The 17,958-nt window shown below is 60.9% G+C and overlaps 1 protein-coding gene across 1 annotated transcript; it reads right to left on the reverse strand.

The window, feature by feature from the left end:
* Positions 1-1,116: 1,116 nt before the first annotated feature.
* ABHD17A (abhydrolase domain containing 17A, depalmitoylase) lies at positions 1,117-9,800 on the reverse strand. The gene is made up of 5 exons (XM_041763389.1): positions 9,638-9,800; positions 5,798-6,334; positions 4,366-4,560; positions 1,689-1,868; positions 1,117-1,591 (listed from the first exon to the last, which is right to left on the reverse strand). The coding sequence occupies exons 2-5, from the start codon at positions 6,127-6,129 to the stop codon at positions 1,366-1,368; spliced, it is 933 nt and encodes a 310-aa protein (XP_041619323.1). The 5' UTR covers positions 6,130-6,334; positions 9,638-9,800; the 3' UTR covers positions 1,117-1,365.
* Between the last annotated feature and the right edge of the window lie 8,158 nt (positions 9,801-17,958).

The raw sequence follows: 17,958 nt of genomic DNA on the forward strand, positions 1-17,958 counted from the left end.
CTCTCCGGCAGGTTCACTTCTCGGCCCCACTCGGGCCCGGGGCGCCGCGTATTGCCGGGTCGGCCCGTGGGGCTCGGAGGGGGCGGGCGAGGCCCCGTGCGAGCAGGCGGCGCCCCGGGCCCGAGAGCGGCCGCACGCCCCGGCCACGCCGCCCCACGGGAGGCCGAGGCGCGCAGGGGCACGCGGGCCGGGAGGCGGGGTCCGAGCCGCCGCCACTTACCGCCGCGGCCGCCACCTCCTCCCGGGTCGGGTCGGTCGCCTCAGCCGCCGCGGCGCGCGGAGCCCGCCACTTCCGCTTCCGCCCTGGCCGCGCCCCCTCGGCGGCGGCCCCGCCCCCAGAACGAAGCCCCGCCCCCTCTTAAGGGGGCCGCGGCCCCCAGGAAGCCTGGGGCGGGGCGGGGCGGGGCGGGTGGAAGCAGCCCCTCCGGGTGTCCGCCTGGCCACCGCCTGCTGCCGCAACACACGCAGAGTCGCCGCGGAGGACAGGCCACTTCTCACCCTGGAGCGGCGCAGAGGGCTCCCCGGGCGCTGGGGCGAAGTCCAGGGAGACCGGCTCAGCCCTGTCTTCATCGGCATCCCCGGAGGACACGCTGTCAGGTGACCCCCCACGGCGCTCCCCGAATCCCAGCCCCAGCCCCCTTTCCTGGGGAGGCCCCGCTGGGCCCCTGAACCTGTCTGGTCCAGGGTGGGCTCTCTTGGCTCGTGTGCCGGGAGGCGGGGGGCAGGAGGGGCAGCTAGGGCAGCCCGGCAACCACACGGCTCGCACTGCGCCACCCAGACCTCAGCATCCTTGCCTACCACGCGGGAGGGGAAGGGGCCCTGGCCACCCCAGAGCAGAGGGAGCCCACCACCCTCCCAGGACGCACGTGGCACCAGGCAGGCGAGGGTCCTGGGTCTGAATGCTGCCTACCGCTCCATCACCACCCACACGACCAGTAGTCTCGAGGTGTACTCCGAATGGGGCCCTGACCCCATCCCCTCTGCCACAGGGACAGTGACTTGACCTCTTCGTTTCTGCCAAAGGGTCCTGGGAGTTTGAGGGTGAAGCCCAGCCTCTTCATCCAACTCACTGTGCCCTGGGAGAGTGTGCATGAGCCACAAAAGGGAGAGGAACCCTAAAATTTTAAATCTTTAATTCGTTTTCACGTTTTTCCTTCTTTTTGCTTCCAAAAGGAAAGGAGAGCATAGCTCCGCACCTGTACATCGTCCACGGCCCCTGGGCTGGGGCAGGTCCCGACCCCCTACCCTCCAGCTGCCTCGGAGGACTGGGGTGCCCGGGGGGTTCACATGCAGCCCCGGGGCGGGGCGGGGGCGAGGTCCAGGCGCCGCCTTATTGCTGAAGTCCCGGCACGGCTCAGGGCTAGGCTAGGCGCGCTGGCTGGGCAGCTCCTGGGAGATGAAGCGGCGCAGGCGCTCCAAGTACTGGCTGTAGAGCTCGATGTCGTTGTGCCCGGCGCCCTCCACCCACAGCGGCTCCACGGCCTTGGGGCAGCGCTCATAGAGCGCCAGCCCGTGGGAGAAGTCGATGACTTCGTCCTCCGTGCCGTGGATGATGAGCACCGGTGACGTGATCTTGGACACCTTCTCGATGCTGTAGGGCAGGGCACGGCAAGGCTCAGAGCAGCGCCCCGCCCTGCTGAAGCCCCGCCCCTGACCTCCCGCCCCGCCCCCATGCACCCCTCTCTCACTTGGGGAAAGCATCGAAGCAGTAGGTCTTCTTGGTGTCAGGGAAGGCAACGCGCATGCCTGAGGTGAGCGGAGAGTGCAGCACCACGGCAGCGCACTCATAGCGAGAGGCCAGGTCCACGGTGGGCACCGTGCCGATGCTCTGCCCATACAGGACGATGCTGTCCGGGCTGATGCCGTACCTGGCAGTGGAGCAGGATCAGCCACAGCCAGCAGCAGCCATGGCAAGCTGCGCACACACCCCTCCTACCCCTGCCCTCCTAGGGCAGTCCCCCACCATCCCTGCACTGCCTCCAGGCAGCAGGGTGGAGCCCAGAGACAATCCTCCCTACTCCCCACCCCTGTCCCCCAACAACTCACAAGTCGGCTCAGTAGGGAGGCAGGGCCTAGGCAGATGTGCAGACAGCTGCACCAGCTGCAGCCCCACCTGGCCCTAACCCTGTTTCACCAACAGTACCAATGTGGATCACACATGCAATGGCCCTGCTGAGGGCCCCAAGACCATGCTCAGGCTTCTGGGGGGCAGGGCAGGCCCTGAGGCCTCCCCCTCTCCCCCCCCCCAACCCGTCCCCCTACACACACTTGACCAGGGACACACCCAGCTCCTGATACCACACACAGGGGGCTTGTCTTCCTCCCGGTGTCCCCCACCCAACCGCTTAGCCATGGGAAACCACAGTAGCTGTGTCCCCGATCTCATCAGCCCGTTTGCAGCCCCTCGGTGTCTGGCGTGCCCAGGTAAGCGCTTAGTACAACACAGGTGAGCAGGAATGCGGGCTCCTGCATGGTGGACGCCACCTCCTTCTTGGGCACCTTCTCTACATGGTGGCCATGTCCTGAGCTGCCTCCTCGACACCAACTCCCACATCCGGGCCCTAGCCCTTTCCCTCACCCTCTACGTCCCCCCACACCTCCCCTAGCACCCCACCCTACCCCAGCACAGTTGATCCAGCCCCAAGCCAGCTTCACAGCCTCCAAGCGCCCAATCCCATCTGCATGGGGACCCACTAGCCACCTTCCCCACGGAAGAGGCCTCCATGATTCTCCTCCCACAAACCTGGACCCTGATACGCCAAGAGGACACTCTCCTGCATCTCACCTGTGCAGCCTACCCAGGCAGCAAGATTCCACCTCCCTGTCTACCGAGGGGCCACCCACACCTGTCTCTGTCCTGGCAGCACTCCAGATTAACAACTGCCTGGCCTGGGGCTTCAGGGACACCACCTGGCCTTGGTCTACCACCCTGGCCACTCCTCAGCCTGCTCCCTGGACCAGGGCAGCCACCACAGCACCGAGCACCAGTCCAGCCCTAACACCTGGACATCTCCGACTGGAAAAACACAATAGGTACCACATGGCAATCCTTCCCCAGACCTCCCCAGCCCCTGGTCACCACTTGGGCCCAAGCCTCCTGCCTCCTGCCCTCCCACTGATCTTCCCTAAGGGATCAGGTCTCTGGAACACAGTGTGGGCAGCAGGACAGATGGTTGGGTGGACAGAGCTCAGACCCCTTACCCTAGAGTGGGGTGCCAGTCTGCCAGCCACCCCCAGCCAGCAGGAACAGCAGGAAGGGCTAGGGATGCCCAGGGGGCTCAGCGGTTTAGCACTGCCTTCAGCCCAGGGCGTGATCCTGGAGTCCCGGGATTGGGATCGAGTCCCCCATTGGGCTCCCTGCATGGAGCCTGCTTCTTCCTCTGCCTGTGTCTCTGCCTTTCTGTCTCTCTGCTTCTCATGAATAAATAAATAAAATCTTTTAAAAAATAAAAAGGAAGGGCTGAGGAAGCCAAGAGCAGCACGTACCTGCACCGTGCCGCCCAGGATGGGTCCCCAGTGCCAGGGTGGTGCCAGGGGACCCCACTCCTGGGGCCTGCAGCAGGGACTGCCTGGTGCATCACTTCGGCAACCAGGGTCCCCACCTCCCCAGGACAAGCTGACTTTGGTCCCTATAGGCACGGGTGGGGCAGGTCAGCCAGGCAGGGCTGAGATGGGGCAGCCCCAAGGAGGCAGTGGGCAGGGCCCCACTACCTCTAGGAGGGTCAGAGTCAGGGTGGCCTCCTTCCAGAGGATTCTCTGGGCTCAGACGCCAAGTTAGTGCGCTTCAGTGAATAAGGAATAAGGTGGGGAGGGGGCTGCCCAGGAACTGGATGAGGAGCATGATGGGGGCTCCAGGGAGGGAGGCAGGCCCAGACCCTGGTGGCCCTAAGGCAAGCACACAGGTATGTCCTGGGGACCCTAACCCAAAGAGGACCTAGCCTCTGCTCCTAGCCTCTCACTGGCCCCCAAGGCTGTGCTAGACACCAAGCTTCCTGACAGAGCCCTCTAGAACCTTCCAGAACCCTCCAGGGCCCAAAGGAGCCCTACCTCAAGAGACCACAGTGAGTGGCCACTCATGCCTCGCAGGCCAGCTCTGAGACTATGACGAAGCAGCCCCACTCTACCGTGCACACCAAATGCTCCCTCACTGCCAAGACTCTCAGAGTCTTTTTACACAGTCCGCATCCTCCAACCACCCACCTCCAGACAGAACCTCTACTCCCCTAGGGACAGCCCCGGCCCATCCACAGCCCTGGCAGGCAAGGGGTTCCCAGGAGGGGAGAGGTGCCCGCCCCACCCAGACGTAGCCTGGGCTTCCCCCTTGCCCAGGGAGGCTGGTCACCACCACCCCAACATAAAGCCCACCTGGTGCGCAGCGCCTGCCAGGCAGCATCGATGTCAGCATAGAGGTTCTTCTCAGAGGGCTTGCCAGAGCTGACGCCGTAGCCAGAGTAGTCGTAGGAGAAGATGTTGCAGTTGATGCGCGTGCCCAGGCCAATGTAGAAGCTGCTCATCTGGCCCAGGTCCACCGCGTTGCCGTGGGAGAAGAGAACCGTGTACCTGGGGCAGGGACGGAGGGAGAACAAGTCAGAAAGCATGGGGATAGGACACCCCCCAGGCCCCCAACCACCACAGACAAGAATATTAATGAGGGAGACTCCCTCCTGGCTGTGAGGTCTTGGGCAGGGGACAGCAGCAGAGCCTTAGATGTCCCCTCTGTGAGAGGAAGGGAACCCTGGGACCACTGGGCAGGGTCTCAGCGCAGGGTGGACCCACAGTGTGAGCTCAGCAAGCACAGTGACCGCCACGTTCGTTCCCTCTGGGCCGTGGCTGTCCTCTGGAATCACTCCTTTTAGAGGGACTCTGAGAGCTCAAGGATGGCACACGTATGCCCGCTGCTTGGAACCTTCCAGAGAATGAGACAGCGGCTTCTCCTCTTGATAGCCGGCACCCACCCTTGCCCCACAATAAGACCAATCCCTGTTCGCAGCGTCTCTTCCCACTCCTACAGACCCCAACCCCAGCACTCGTTTCTGCCCTGCAAGGCTGCTGGCAGATCAGGACCCACCCCCAGTTCACACAGACAGGCTGGATCCTGGCCAATGGACTCCAAGTGGCTTCTTCCTCCAGCACCCCTGGGCCCCAGCCTGGCTAAAAGGCAAAAACTTGCCCTTTGAACTCAGATGTAGAGTCAGAACCCTGCCTGGTCTAAAGGCAGAAACACCTAGAAGGCCCCACCTCTTTCCTGCTCTGGTGCTCAAGGGAGAGCCCCAAGGACACCCTGTTAATGAGGAGTCAGACTTGGCCCGAGCCACCTGCCAGGCCTCGGGTGCCCTGGCCCCAAAGCGAATGGCGAGGCCTCACTGAGCACCCAGCACCCAGAAGCCCTTCCCAGGGCAGGTGAGTGTGGAGACCCTGAAGCAGGCCGCTCCTCAGCAGGCAGGGGTGACAGGGCCACTGCGAACGGCCTCCCTGAGCCTCGGTACTCATCCGTGTGACAGGGCTGCGCCTGGAAGGGCACCGGCATGAGGGGCCCGGGGCGGTCCCACGGGGCCATGGGTGGAGTGGGGCCTGCTCTTGGAGAATCTCATCAGCCACCCTCTTTGGCAAGAACCCCCAGGGTGCCTGCGCCGCCAGATGGGCCTTCACTCGGGCCCTGGCCATCTGGGAGCTGCCTCTGGCAGGAAACGAAAGGCCCGAGCATGGAGCATGTCCCGTACCGGGCACCCCCCACCCTGACTAGGTCCGTCTACCCCTCCACGCGCGTCTGGGTCCCGCCCCGGTTCCGTGGGCTCACCTGGCGCCGGGCACACAGCGCACGTACATGCAGGAGATGCGGTTGCCCCGGCTGCTCTTGGTCAGGAAGACCTCGATGGTGTCCAGCTCACGCTGGCTGTACTGGAAATCAGCACGCTCCATCAGGTGCAGCTTCCAGCGCCCGGGGGTGCCAGCAGAGGCCCGCAGGGTCCCCGAAGGGGCGGCCCCAGCTCCACCAGGCCCCGGCTCGGGCTCCGGCACCAGCGAGTAGGTAGGCTCCGGCGGCAGGAAGGCGAGCTTGGCAGCAATGCGGCCGGGGCAGGGTGGGCAGCAGAAAAGGCAGCAGAGCTCGCTCACTGACAGGCCGTTCATGGCGGGCGCCGGGCCCCAGGGTGGGCCTCGCTTGGCAGGGGAGGGGTGGGGGTGCTCTGAGACGCGGGCAGGGGGGAGGGCAACCCCCAGCCACCGCCCCAGACAGGAGCCCCCTTAGGAGGCCGCAGCCCAGCCCCATCGTGGTCCAAGCCGAGCCCTCGGGAGCCTCGCAGCCTTGCATCTCCATGTCGTGCAGAGGGAAACCCTGCAGGGGAAGAGCGAGAGGTGGGGTTCCCTCGGGGTTCCACGGGGAGGCCTCTTGGCCCTCGTCACGGCCCAGTCCACTCTTGCCCGAACTGCTCCCCCTCCACCCCATGGACCTGTGGGCCCAGTTTGTCATCCACAGGATGGGTCCCTCTGTGGGTGGACCCAAAGCTACCAGACCAGCACCTGCTGCACCCTCCCTCGGCGTGCGGTCACCAACTCTTGCCACGTCTGCCACCTGTCAGCCCAGCCTCGGCCTGCAGGCTGTGCTGGGCGATGAGACCCCTGGCTCACACCAGCAATCCCCCACACAGCTCCCTGCTCTGTGCCCACACATACCCTGTCACCCTCCCCAGGCCCCTGTCCACACGGCTGGCCCAGACTCTCCCCCCAGCCCATCTCCATGCCATCTGTCTAGGATTCATCTGCCACCCCCAGGGGCCACAGAGCAGCCAAGGCCAGGACAGACTGCTGCCTGGAGGGACCTGAGCCGCTCCCGGGGGCCAGCGCTGCAGCGTCCAGAGGCAGGGCACATACAACAAACAAAGGCTCTGGTAACAAAAGCAGGATACATCTAGAGGCTTGGAAGGCAGTTGGAAGGCAGGCTGCGCTGCGCCGGGACAATGGCTCTCCCCTGTGCTTGGGGCCAGGCTGGGGGAGGGGGCCTGGCGCCTGAGGAGCTCCTGCGCCCGCTCCCCGCCTCGGGCTCTGTGCCCTCCGGCTCCTCACGTACCCCGGAGTAAGCCCGGCCAGGCAGTGGACGGGGGCGTGGCTCCGAGGCGCCCAGGAAGTCAGACTACAGCTAAAGCGCTAGGGCAGCTACCATCCCCCGCGGAGCTGCCGACGCAGGCTGGAAAGACCTGAGCACTTAACTTAGGAGGCTCTTCCTGACGGGCTGGGACGAGGCAGGCACACTCGCAGCTCAGTTTCAGCCGCGGAGCACCTTGGCGCAGGCAGCTCTGGGCCACGGCCACACAGTCCGCGCAGACAGCAGGCTGAGGCCCGGGGACACACCTGCTCCGGGGGACACACCTGCTCCGGGCGACCCGCCGTGTGCCACTGAGGGCTGGAGAGGGGCCACAGCCAGCATCTGCCCAGATTCAGGGCACCCGGGGGGAGTAGGAGGGAGTGTGAAAGCCAAGGCACCCCTGAACCCCAGGCGGGCTGCGCACCGTACCCGCAGGTAGTTTCCAGAGGACGGGGTCTATCGGCCCCTTTCTCAGAGGCAGGAGAGTTTGTCCCCCAGGACACTTGCCGACATGCGGGGACATTTTCAGTTGTGACAAATGGGGAAGGATGCTCCTGGCACTGAATGGGCCGTGCTGATGGGACACTCTACAGAGCACAGGATGCCCTTTGCCCAAAACAGAATTCTCGGACCCCAAGTGTCAGTCAACCAAGCCCAGGCTGCTTCAACATACTCTCCGAGACCCAGACCCAAACAGGAACCCTGCGCTGGTGCCAGGGAGGCTTAGAGGGGCTGGAGTTTGCACAGCTCGGTGAAGACTGGTTTCCGGACGAAGGCCTGGCTGAGAGCCAAGGGGGCAGGTAGGAACCCCGCAGCCCCCGGGAAGTGAAGGGGCACACCCAGGTGGACAAGGCCTACTGCCCAAGCCAGAAACACGGATGTCATCCTTGACCCCTCCCTCCATGGGGGTCTGATGCGTCTCCCCCCACCAGCACCTGATCCATACCACTTCTCGCCTAGCTCTATGCTGCCCACCCCCACCCCCACCCCACTCTCCCCTGCAGCCACACTCGTCTCTCAGCACAAACCTGAGCAGACTACCTTTCCTCTGGATGCCCCTGGCCTCCCGCTACTGTCAGGCTAGAAACTGGACCCTTGCCACAGCCTGCCAAAGGTCAACCCCTGCAGCCTCACTCACCACGTACCCCACCCCCTTGCTCTCCCGGGAGAAGCCAGAGCCCTGCCAGGGACCCCCTCCCCCAATCTCACCAGATGGCCCTTGCCCCGTCCTGTCCACCCTTTGGATCTCCCTTCCAGCGCCCCGGAAAGGCCTCCCAAACCAGGTCGAAACACCCCACGCTGACAGTTCCACGTCCGTCTCCACAGCACTCACCACGGCTTGCCTTTACCTGTTTAACCACCTCTACCCCCACGGCAACCAAAGAGAAACTCCATGAGGCCAGGACAGCTCTGTCTGCTCTTGCTCAATAAACGCGGGCGGAACAACGGAGCAAATGACAGGAAGGAAAGAGAAAAGAGGGAAGCTAGAGTTCGCCACGTTGACAGGGAAGGAGGACAGCCTTTCCTCGGGCCACACACACCTGGGACCTCCTGCGTGTCATCTGGAGTGTCACTGAGGGAGCCCTGAGAGCGGGGCCTCGGACGGGGCCGTGCACACCCCACTGCTTCACTCGCTGGACACAAACCCCTGGCACCCGGAGCCCCCGCAGTGCTGTCCACACCCGCACCCTGGACACTCCGCCGCCACCACCCCCACCCCCGCCAGGCCCCATGAAGGCTGCTGGTGTTCTCAGGACCAAGGAGGAAGCAAGCAACTGCAATACTCCAGGATGACCTAAATACGAAGGACTGTGACAGCACCTCACCCAGCCAGTCCAGGTGGGAAAGCCGCCTGAAGAAGTTGCAGTCTGAGACTGCAAAGTGTCCGGGGGACAGAGGTCAGGGGTCAGGGCAGAGCAAAACCGCAGGGGTGACGGCGGGTTCCAGGAACTACAGGTCTCCCGTTTGGGCGGACACAGGGGTCCCAGAGGGCGCCAGGGGTGGGACAGGCCGCGCCCCAGGGCCCTGCTGCAGAGTCTGGACTCCATGCTGGAGGAGTCCTGGGCCGAGCACGCACACCACGGGTCAGGGGCTGCGGCACGTCCCCCGCTGTAACCTGGAGATGCAGCGGGCGCGGACATGGGGGGACCCCCCCCCCGGGCGTCCCAGGGTCCCAGGCGGCCGCAGGGCGCCCGCGAAGGGGCAGAGGCGTCCGGGAGACGTTCAGGAAGCAGGGCTCGGCCGGGGGACGCTGCGGCGGGTCCGGGTGTCGTGCTGGGGCGGGGAGGCGGGTGCTCCGGGGGTGGGCAGAGTCCGGGGGCCGCGTCCCCAGCAGGGTGGGCGCCCGCCCCACGCCGGGGAGCTCAGAGGAGCGGGGACGGGGCTCTGCGGCGTCGGCCCGCTGCCCCGCGGGGCCCTACAGCCCGGACGCGGCCCCCCGGGGGTGCGGGGTCTCGGGGGCGTCCCGGCCTCGCGGGCGGGCCCAGCTCCCCAAACGGCCGCGGGCGGCAGCGAGGGCGCCCCGCGCCGCCGCGCTCGCCCCTGCTCGGCACTCACCGCCGCGGCCCGCGCCCCCCGGCCCCGGGGCCGCGCTCCATGGCTCCCGGCCGCCCGCCCGTGCGTCCGTCCGTCCCTCGGCGCCCCGGCCCGGCCTCCTGCGCCGCCGCCGCCGCCGCACCCCCACGGGCGGAAACGAGCCTCGATCCCGCCGCCGCCCCGGAAGTGACGCGAGACGCGCGCGGGGGCCGAGGGCTGCGGACAGGCGCTGGCGCGGCGTGCGTCCGGGGCCCCGGGGCGGGGCTATGGGCGGGGCCTGGGGCGCGGTGGGCGGGGCCTGGCTGTGGTTGGCGGAGCCGGGCTTGGGGGAGGAGCCGAATCCCTGGCGGGGCGGGGCGGGGCGGGGTGGGCGGGGCCTGTTGCCGTGGTGGGCGTGGCGAGGTGAGCGGGCCCGAGCTCCGGGTCCCAGCCCTGGTTTTCCGCAGAGACACGGCCATTCATTCGTTCTTCCGCTCACTCCGGGGCCAGAGCTTGGGGGAGGCGAGTGGGGCACTCGCTTCGGAAGCGGAATTTACAGAGGCGCCGCAAGACTCAGTCATCCGGATACAAATGTTAATGCACCATCAAAAAAACAAAATTTTACTGGAACGGGGAGGGGGGGTGCTGACAGGGTGATGAGAGTGAGGCAAGGTCATAGCGGTGCAGGGTCGGATCCTACCTTTTTCAAAATCTTGATATGCTGTTCATCGTGGATGATTTTGCATTCATGTCACCTTTTTAAATGTTGCATTAAAATTCTATAAATCTGGGATCCCTGGGTGGCGCAGCGGTTTGGCGCCTGCCTTTGGCCCAGGGCGCGATCCTGGAGACCCGGGGTCGAATCCCACGTCAGGCTCCCGGTGCATGGAGCCTGCTTCTCCCTCTGCCTGTGTCTCTGCCTCTCTCTCTATCTCTCTGTGACTATCATAAATAAATAAAAATTAAAAAAAAAATTCTATAAATCTGTGCAGCTGAGCTTTTCCGTGTCCCTTACTTACGTTTTGTGCCTTTGGGGAGTGCCCCACACTCCTCACCCTTGTCCTCTGTCTCTCTCTCTCTCTCTCTCTCTCTCAGCTCCCACTGCTGGGAGGGAGCAGATCACACAAGGAAGGAACAGGAGACAGATAAGGATGAGGGTCGGCAGCCCAATGGGACTTGAGCAGAAATTTGCCGATGATCCTCTGTCGGGACGGTGGTCAGGACAGGCCTTCAGAAGAGGTGACGGGCAGAGAGTCTGCAGAGGACACAGGGCCCAGCCTGGAAATAGTTGGACAGCCTTGCCCTTCCAGGCCTCCACCCTGCAAGGCTTTTCCAGTTCAGAACTGCTCCCACCCCTTGCCAGCGGCCCCTGCCCCCTCTCCTGCCCTGGGGACTCTGATCTTCAGTTTTATTTACAGAGATAAGCCTGAAGCTCTGCGTTTCCCAGCCAGCCCTGCCCCAGGGCTCCAGTCCCTCCAACGCAGGGGCCAGGAGAGGTCCTGGGCTCAAGAGTGGAGGCTGCCCAGGGGTGGTTTCCCGATGGTTTCCTCCTACCCGCTCCCCCAGCTTCCTTCCCCGGGGGCTGCCCAGGGGGGTGCTCCAGAGCCCCTCTGCCCAGCTGCGTTCCTCAAAGCTCCCAGGGTCAGCTGAAGTGCTTCTGAGCTCCAAAGGTCACAACCATGACAGGCTCCTGCCAGTGTCCTTGATTTCCTGGTGACTTTTTTGAGCAGGAAGAGGCCTGTCCACAGGCTCCTTCTCCAGCCTTCCTTCCCCTCCAGCGGTCTCCCTTGGGGCCGTACCAGCTCTGCCCCCAGGGGAACACTGGCAGATACCAGTGAAACGGGGAGTAGGCCCAGAAGGTTGGGGATGAGGCTCGCTCCCCACCCAGGTGCCGTCCACCCTGCCCACACTGAGCTCCCCGCACTGACCAGAGCGAACTCTACCAAGATAAAAGCACTACTGTGAAACTCCCAATGTTTCAGGACAGTCACTTGCATTTTCCTCCCTTTCCAAAGGTCCTGGGGGGGTCCAGCCACTGGCCCATGTTTCCTACTCCTTCTCCCCTTGCTTTCTTCGCCCCACCCATGCTGGCCTCCCAACCAGGGCCTTTGCACCCGCCACACCTCCAGTTTGCAGTGCCCTGTCTCCAGATAGCCCCAACGGACAGCACCTTCTCTTGTCAGGCCCCTCCTCAAACATCACCTCCTCAGAGAGCCCCACCTCACGACCATCCCCAGCCAGAGTCCCTGCCACATGCACCCCCATCCCATCACCCTATTTATTGCCATCATAGGACTCTCCATCTCTAATCATTGTATGGGGTTGTTTCCTTGTTTATCATCTGTCTGCCCCATGTCCCATGAGCTCCTTAGGGCTGGGACCCAGGCTTTCATCCACCATGTTCACAAACAGCCCCCATGACGTCTGACAAATGGCTGGATGCATGACACATGGGATGAGGATGATTCCCCAAACCACAGGACAGCTTTTGTGATGGTGGATGGTGGCTCCATGATCTCAGGTGGTCCTGACCCTATTCTTCTCCCTCCCCTGACTTGAGACACTCAGCCTCAGCGCAAGATAACATGCCTGGGGAGTCAACAGTCTTAAAGATGCTCCCACCTTGGAGCAGTGAATTTTAGCCACATGTTGTCCATTATGGAAACCATAAGGTCCGCATGGCTACTTAAATTTAAATGAACTGATTAAGAGCAAATAAAATTTAAAATTCAGTTTTTTAGGGGCACCTGGGTGGCTCAGTTGGTTAAGTGTCTGCCTTCAACTTAGGTCATGATCCTGGGATCCTGGGATGGAGCCTTAGGATCTTCAGGCTCCCTGCTCAGCGGGGAGCCTTCTCCCTCTGCCCCTCCCCCCTAGTGTTCTCGCTCACTCTGCTCTCTCTCTCAGGTATATATAAATATATATATATATTTTTTTTTTAATTCACTTCTTTAGGGACGCCTGGGTGGCTCAGCGGTTGAATATCTGCCTTCGATTCGGTGCATGATTCTCAACAGGAGAACAAATAAAGAGACTCTTGACAAAAACCAAAACACAGCCCGGTGATAGGAGACCACTACAAGGCCCTTTGGGTTTTGGTTCCTGTTTGTTTGCTTGTCTATTTTTTTTAAAGACCTTGGGTTTTGTTTTGTTTTGTTTTAAGTCATCTCTATACTCAACGTGGGGCTCGAACTCATGACCCCAAGATCAAGGGTCACACATTCTACAGACTGAGCTGGCCAGGTGCCCCTGTTTGTTTGTTACTTTTATTTCTGTTTTTATAGGAAATATACTTACGTGGCTCAAAATTCAAAGGGTCTGAAAGAGTGCATAATCTGCTTCCAGTCCTGTTCCCCAGGAAATGGAAGATCCCATCCCAAGGCAGCCACGATTCCCAGTTGCTCCTGTTTCTATGCTGAGAAATCCATGCATCTGTGTGCACCTGCAAACAGGTGCAAAGAAGTCCCCCCACCTTTTAAAGATGTTTAAACACACAGCAGCTTTTAACAAACACTGCACAGGTGCTCACTTCTGCATGGGCCCAGTGGTAATCCTCTCACGGAACCCCCAGGCTGGTCCACCACTTACAGACTCCATTCCCTCTTTTTTTTTAACTTTTTTTAAAATTTTTTTATTTTATTTATTTATGATAGTCACAGAGAGAGAGAGAGAGAGGCAGAGACATAGGCAGAGGGAGAAGCAGGCTCCATGCACCGGGAGCCCGACGTGGGATTCGATCCCGGGTCTCCAGGATCGCGCCCTGGGCCAAAGGCAGGCGCTAAACCGCTGCGCCACCCAGGGTTCCCTCCATTCCCTCTTGATGGACACTTCGGTTGGTTCTGGCTACAGCCAGCATCTGGGGCGTTTCACGCTCATGGGCAGGGACCTGCAGGGAAGGTTCCTGGAAGCAGAGGATTCTCTTTTCCTTTTTTTAAGATTTTATTTATTTATTCATGAGAGACACACAGAGAGAGAGAGGCAGAGACCCAGGCAGAGGGAGAAGCAGGCTCCATCAGGGAGCCCGACGTGGGACTCAATCCCAGGACTCCAGGATCACACCTTGGGTGGAAGGCGGCGCTAAGCCGCTAAGCCACCTAGGGATCCCGAAGCAGAGGATTCTAATGAAAGGGTCTACACTGCTGCGTCCAGGAAATGAAGGACCCGGGGGGGGGGGTCCCCCTGTGAGAAAAACACACCACGGTGAGAATGGGCAGCAGCGCAGGGCGGTGAGATTGTCGGCGACTGTTTTCTTCCTTTACCCTTTGATGTGTCTTCTGAGTTCGTTTGGGGCTTGTTTGGCAGAGGATGTCCTTCTGTCAGGATCACGCAGAGGCTGAAATAAAATCAAGTGGCTTCAGGAAGACCTAAGAATTAATGTTTAATTAACAGGTGCACCTGCATCTGCCCGACACCTGCCCCCACGTGGACAGACACCGAGAACGCCGGGCTCAGGGAGGGGACCCAGACCCAGAAGGACGCCTCCTGCAGGACCCCACTCCCAGGAGGTCCCCAGAGGAGGCCCGTCCACAGAGACAGAGGAGGTGGTGGGAGCCAGGGGTGGGGCGGGGGGTGGTCCCTGTGGAGAGATGGAAGGTTCTGGAGACGGTGCGGGGGGTGCACGGTGGGGTGAGTGTGCTTCGTGCTCTGAACTGTGCGCTTAGAAACAGCTAAGTGGTAAATTTTATGTGATGTGTACTTTACCACAATAAAATAGATAAATGCAAGTTTATGAAGCCATAAGGGTTGGGGACAGCACGGGCTTCGGGGATGAGACCTGTGCAGTCACCCAGAGCCTCAGGCTCCGAGAGCCCCCCCATGGTTTATTGCTGGGGGGGCAGTCGTCCTGAATTCCTAATAATTTTTGAACAAGGGGCGCCGTATTTGCGTATTTTCCATTTAAACTGGGATCTGCAAATTGCACGGCCGCTCGTGGTTCGCGGAATGGACAGGGAAACGCCAAGTTCAGGGTCCAGGGCACTGGGGTTGCTGAGAACGGAGAACTTGCCAGTCTGTCTGGACCCCACCCTGAGCGGAGAGGGTGAGACGCAGTCAGGAAGTGGGCTCCTGAGAGCCTGAGGAAGGAAGTGGGGGGCACTTGACATGAAAATAGCACCACTGGCCCAGCTGATGGGGGGGGCAGGGAGGACCTGGGGAGGGAGCCTGGGGCCCCAGCGGGCTTGTGTCCCTCGGGCTCTTGAAGCAACAGGACCACAGGACACCTAAGACAGGAGGACGGGTAAACGGACGGACGGAGGACAGATTTCTTATGAGGAATTGGCCCCTGCAGCTGCGGAGGCTGAGCTTCCCATCCGCCACCTGCAGCTGACAGGGTCCCGCGGGCCCAGCCCCAGGGCTCAGGCGGAGGGCGCGCCTCCTGCCTCCCTCACGGTCCCCAACCTGCAAGTGACCGAGGACTGCATGACGCCCGCTCACGTGGGGGAGGCGCACCTGCTCTTCCCAGGCTAACCAAGCCGTATCCTAATGGCATCCAGACGCACCCAAAAATGATAGTTAAAAATGCAAATCCCACTCACTCACCGCGGGGTGTGAACATCTGACACCCCCCACCCCCCACCCCCGCTCAAGGGGAGTGAAGCTGTGGAGGTGGATGAAGATCCGTACTTGTGGGGTGTGGGGTGCAAGGGGAACGGGGAGCAGAATTTTCTGGCAGGGAACAGGTCTGTGTGATACCGTGATGGTGCGTCCACGTCCTCACACGCGTGGCCAAACCCACAGAAGCTACGACACGAAGAGTGACCCTAGGGTCAACTGTGGGCTTCGGGTGATGATGACGGGCAGTGTAGGTTTGTCTTTGTCACATGTCCCACTCTGGTGAGGGACGTTGATAATGGGGAAGGCCATGCATGGGTGGGGCCAGGGCTAGGTATAAGGATTTTCAAAAAGAAAACCTTGTTTAAAAGTTGCTTATAGGGATCCCTGGGTGGTGCAGCGGTTTGGCGCCTGCCTTTGGCCCGGGGCACGATCCTGGAGCCCCGGGATCGAATCCCACATCGGGCTCCCGGTGCATGGAGCCTGCTTCTCCCTCTGCCTGTGTCTATGCCTCTCTCTCTCTCTGTGACTATCATAAATTAAAAAAAAAAAAAAAAAAAAAGTTGCTTATAGGGCAGCCCAGGTGGCTCAGCGGTTTAGCGCCGCCTTCAGCCCAGGGTGTGATCCTGGAGACCTGGGATCGAGTCCCACATCGGGCTCCCCACATGGAACCGGTGTCTCTGCCTCTCTCTGTGTCTCTCATGAATAAATAAAATCTTTAAAAAAAAAAGTTGCTTATAGGGGGACCTGGGGGGCTCAGCGGTGGAGCAGCTGCCTTCGGCTCAGGGCGTGATCCCGGGGTCCTGGGATGGAGTCAGAGTGTCCCTCCCTCCCTGGGCCTGGCCCTCCCCTCCCAGCAGTACCACAGCTTGACTTCCCTCACCATTAATTTGTTTCACTTGGTTTTGTTCTTCCCATGGATGGAACCCCAGGGTGTGCTCCTCCACTGCTCGCCAGGCCCGAGTCCGCGGAGGCGGGAGGCGCATGTAGCAGGTGTGCCCCTTTCCACTGCTGCATAGTATTCCGTTGTGCAGACGCAGCACAGTTTCTCGACCCATTCCCCGGCAGGTGGACCCTTGGGTTGTTTCCAGTTTGGGGTTATTATGAATAAAGCTGCTATGTTTTTTTGTTTTTTTTTTAATTTTTTATTTATGTATGATAGTCACACAGAGAGAGAGATGCAGAGACATAGGCGGAGGGAGAAGCAGGCTCCATGCACCGGGAGCCTGATGTGGGATTCGATCCCGGGTCTCCAGGATCGCGCCCTGGGCCAAAGGCAGGCGCCAAACCGCTGCGCCACCCAGGGATCCCGAATAAAGCTGCTATGAATGTTCATATAAGTCTTTTCCTGGCCATAGGTGCTCATTTTATTGGGCGCTGTGTGAGTTTGCTGGGGCTGCCATAGCACAGTGACATGGAGCAGGGGTTGGGCCTAAATGACAAGCCCCCCCCTCTACTCCCCGCTAAAGGGAGGAAGTCTGAGATCAGGGTGTTAGCTGGTTCCTCCAGGGTTTGTCAACACTGTCATCTCCCCGTGTCCTCGCAGGAGTATGTATCTCTGTCCTGATCTCTTCTTGTGAGGACAGCAGTCACACTGGATCAAGGACATCTTCGTGATCTCATTTTAACTTAATCACCTTTTTTTTTTAACATTTTATTTATTCACTCATGAGAGACACACACACACAGAGGTAAAGACCTATAGGCAGAGGGAGAAGCAGGCTCCACGCAGGGACCCAGATGTGGGACTCGATCCCGGGACTCCAGGATCATGCCCTGGGCTGAAGGCTAAACCACTGAGCCACCCAAGTGTCCCGCAAATAAATAAATCTTTTTATTTATTTATTATTTTTTTTATTTATTTACTTATGACAGTCACAGAGAGAGATAGAGAGGCAGAGACATAGGCAGAGGGAGAAGCAGGCTCCATGCACCGGGAGCCCGACGTGGGATTCGATCCCGGGTCTCCAGGATCGCGCCCTGGGCCAAAGGCAGGCGCCAAACCGCTGCGCCACCCAGGGATCCCAAATAAATCTTTTTAAAAAAGAAAATAAACTGCCCAATGGCTGTGCAAAGTGGCAGCCCTCTCTGGCTCCCTTGGCTTCTCCTCCGTGAGCCCCCGTGTTCACCACACTTCAACCCGCGGGATCTCGTGCCTGTCTTGAACACACTGGCCAGAGGCTGCCCCAGGACCCCCGGCGCTGGCCGCACCCTCCGCTTGGAATGCGGTCCCCACAGAGATCATGTCACTGCTCGGGGCTGGGGGCAAGTGTCACCCCCTGGAGAACCCCTCCCTGGCTACTTCATTCACCTTAGCCATTCAGTCCCTGTGAAGGCCACGCTTGGCTCCAAGCCTCTGAAGAGCACTCACTCCGTGAGCGGGATCTCCCCCTTGGTCTGCTTTATTTGGCTGTCATCTGCCTCCTTCCGGTGCCCCGATCTGCAGGGTAGAGATCGAGTCTGTGTTCCCAGGAAAGGCTCTGACATAGTAGAACATAATCCAACAATTATGGTCACCTCAATATCTTCAGTCATCAGGGAAATGCCAACCACACCACCGTGAGATGGTACTTCACACCTGCTCAGGCAGCTACCTTAAAAAGACAGGTGATAACCAATGTGGGGAGCGCAGGGAAAAGTCAGAGCCGTACACACGGGGTGGGGGGGTAGCGGGGGGGTGCAGCCGCCCTGGGAAACAGGCTGCAGCTCTGCCCAAGGTGACATGCTGACTTACCACGGGATCTGGCGAATGAAAGCATTTGTCCCCATGCACACCTGTGCACAAGTGTTCAAAGCAGCATCACTTATAATCG

Source organism: Vulpes lagopus, chromosome 7 (genome assembly GCF_018345385.1).
Source record: "Vulpes lagopus strain Blue_001 chromosome 7, ASM1834538v1, whole genome shotgun sequence".
Classification (NCBI taxonomy): domain Eukaryota; kingdom Metazoa; phylum Chordata; class Mammalia; order Carnivora; family Canidae; genus Vulpes; species Vulpes lagopus.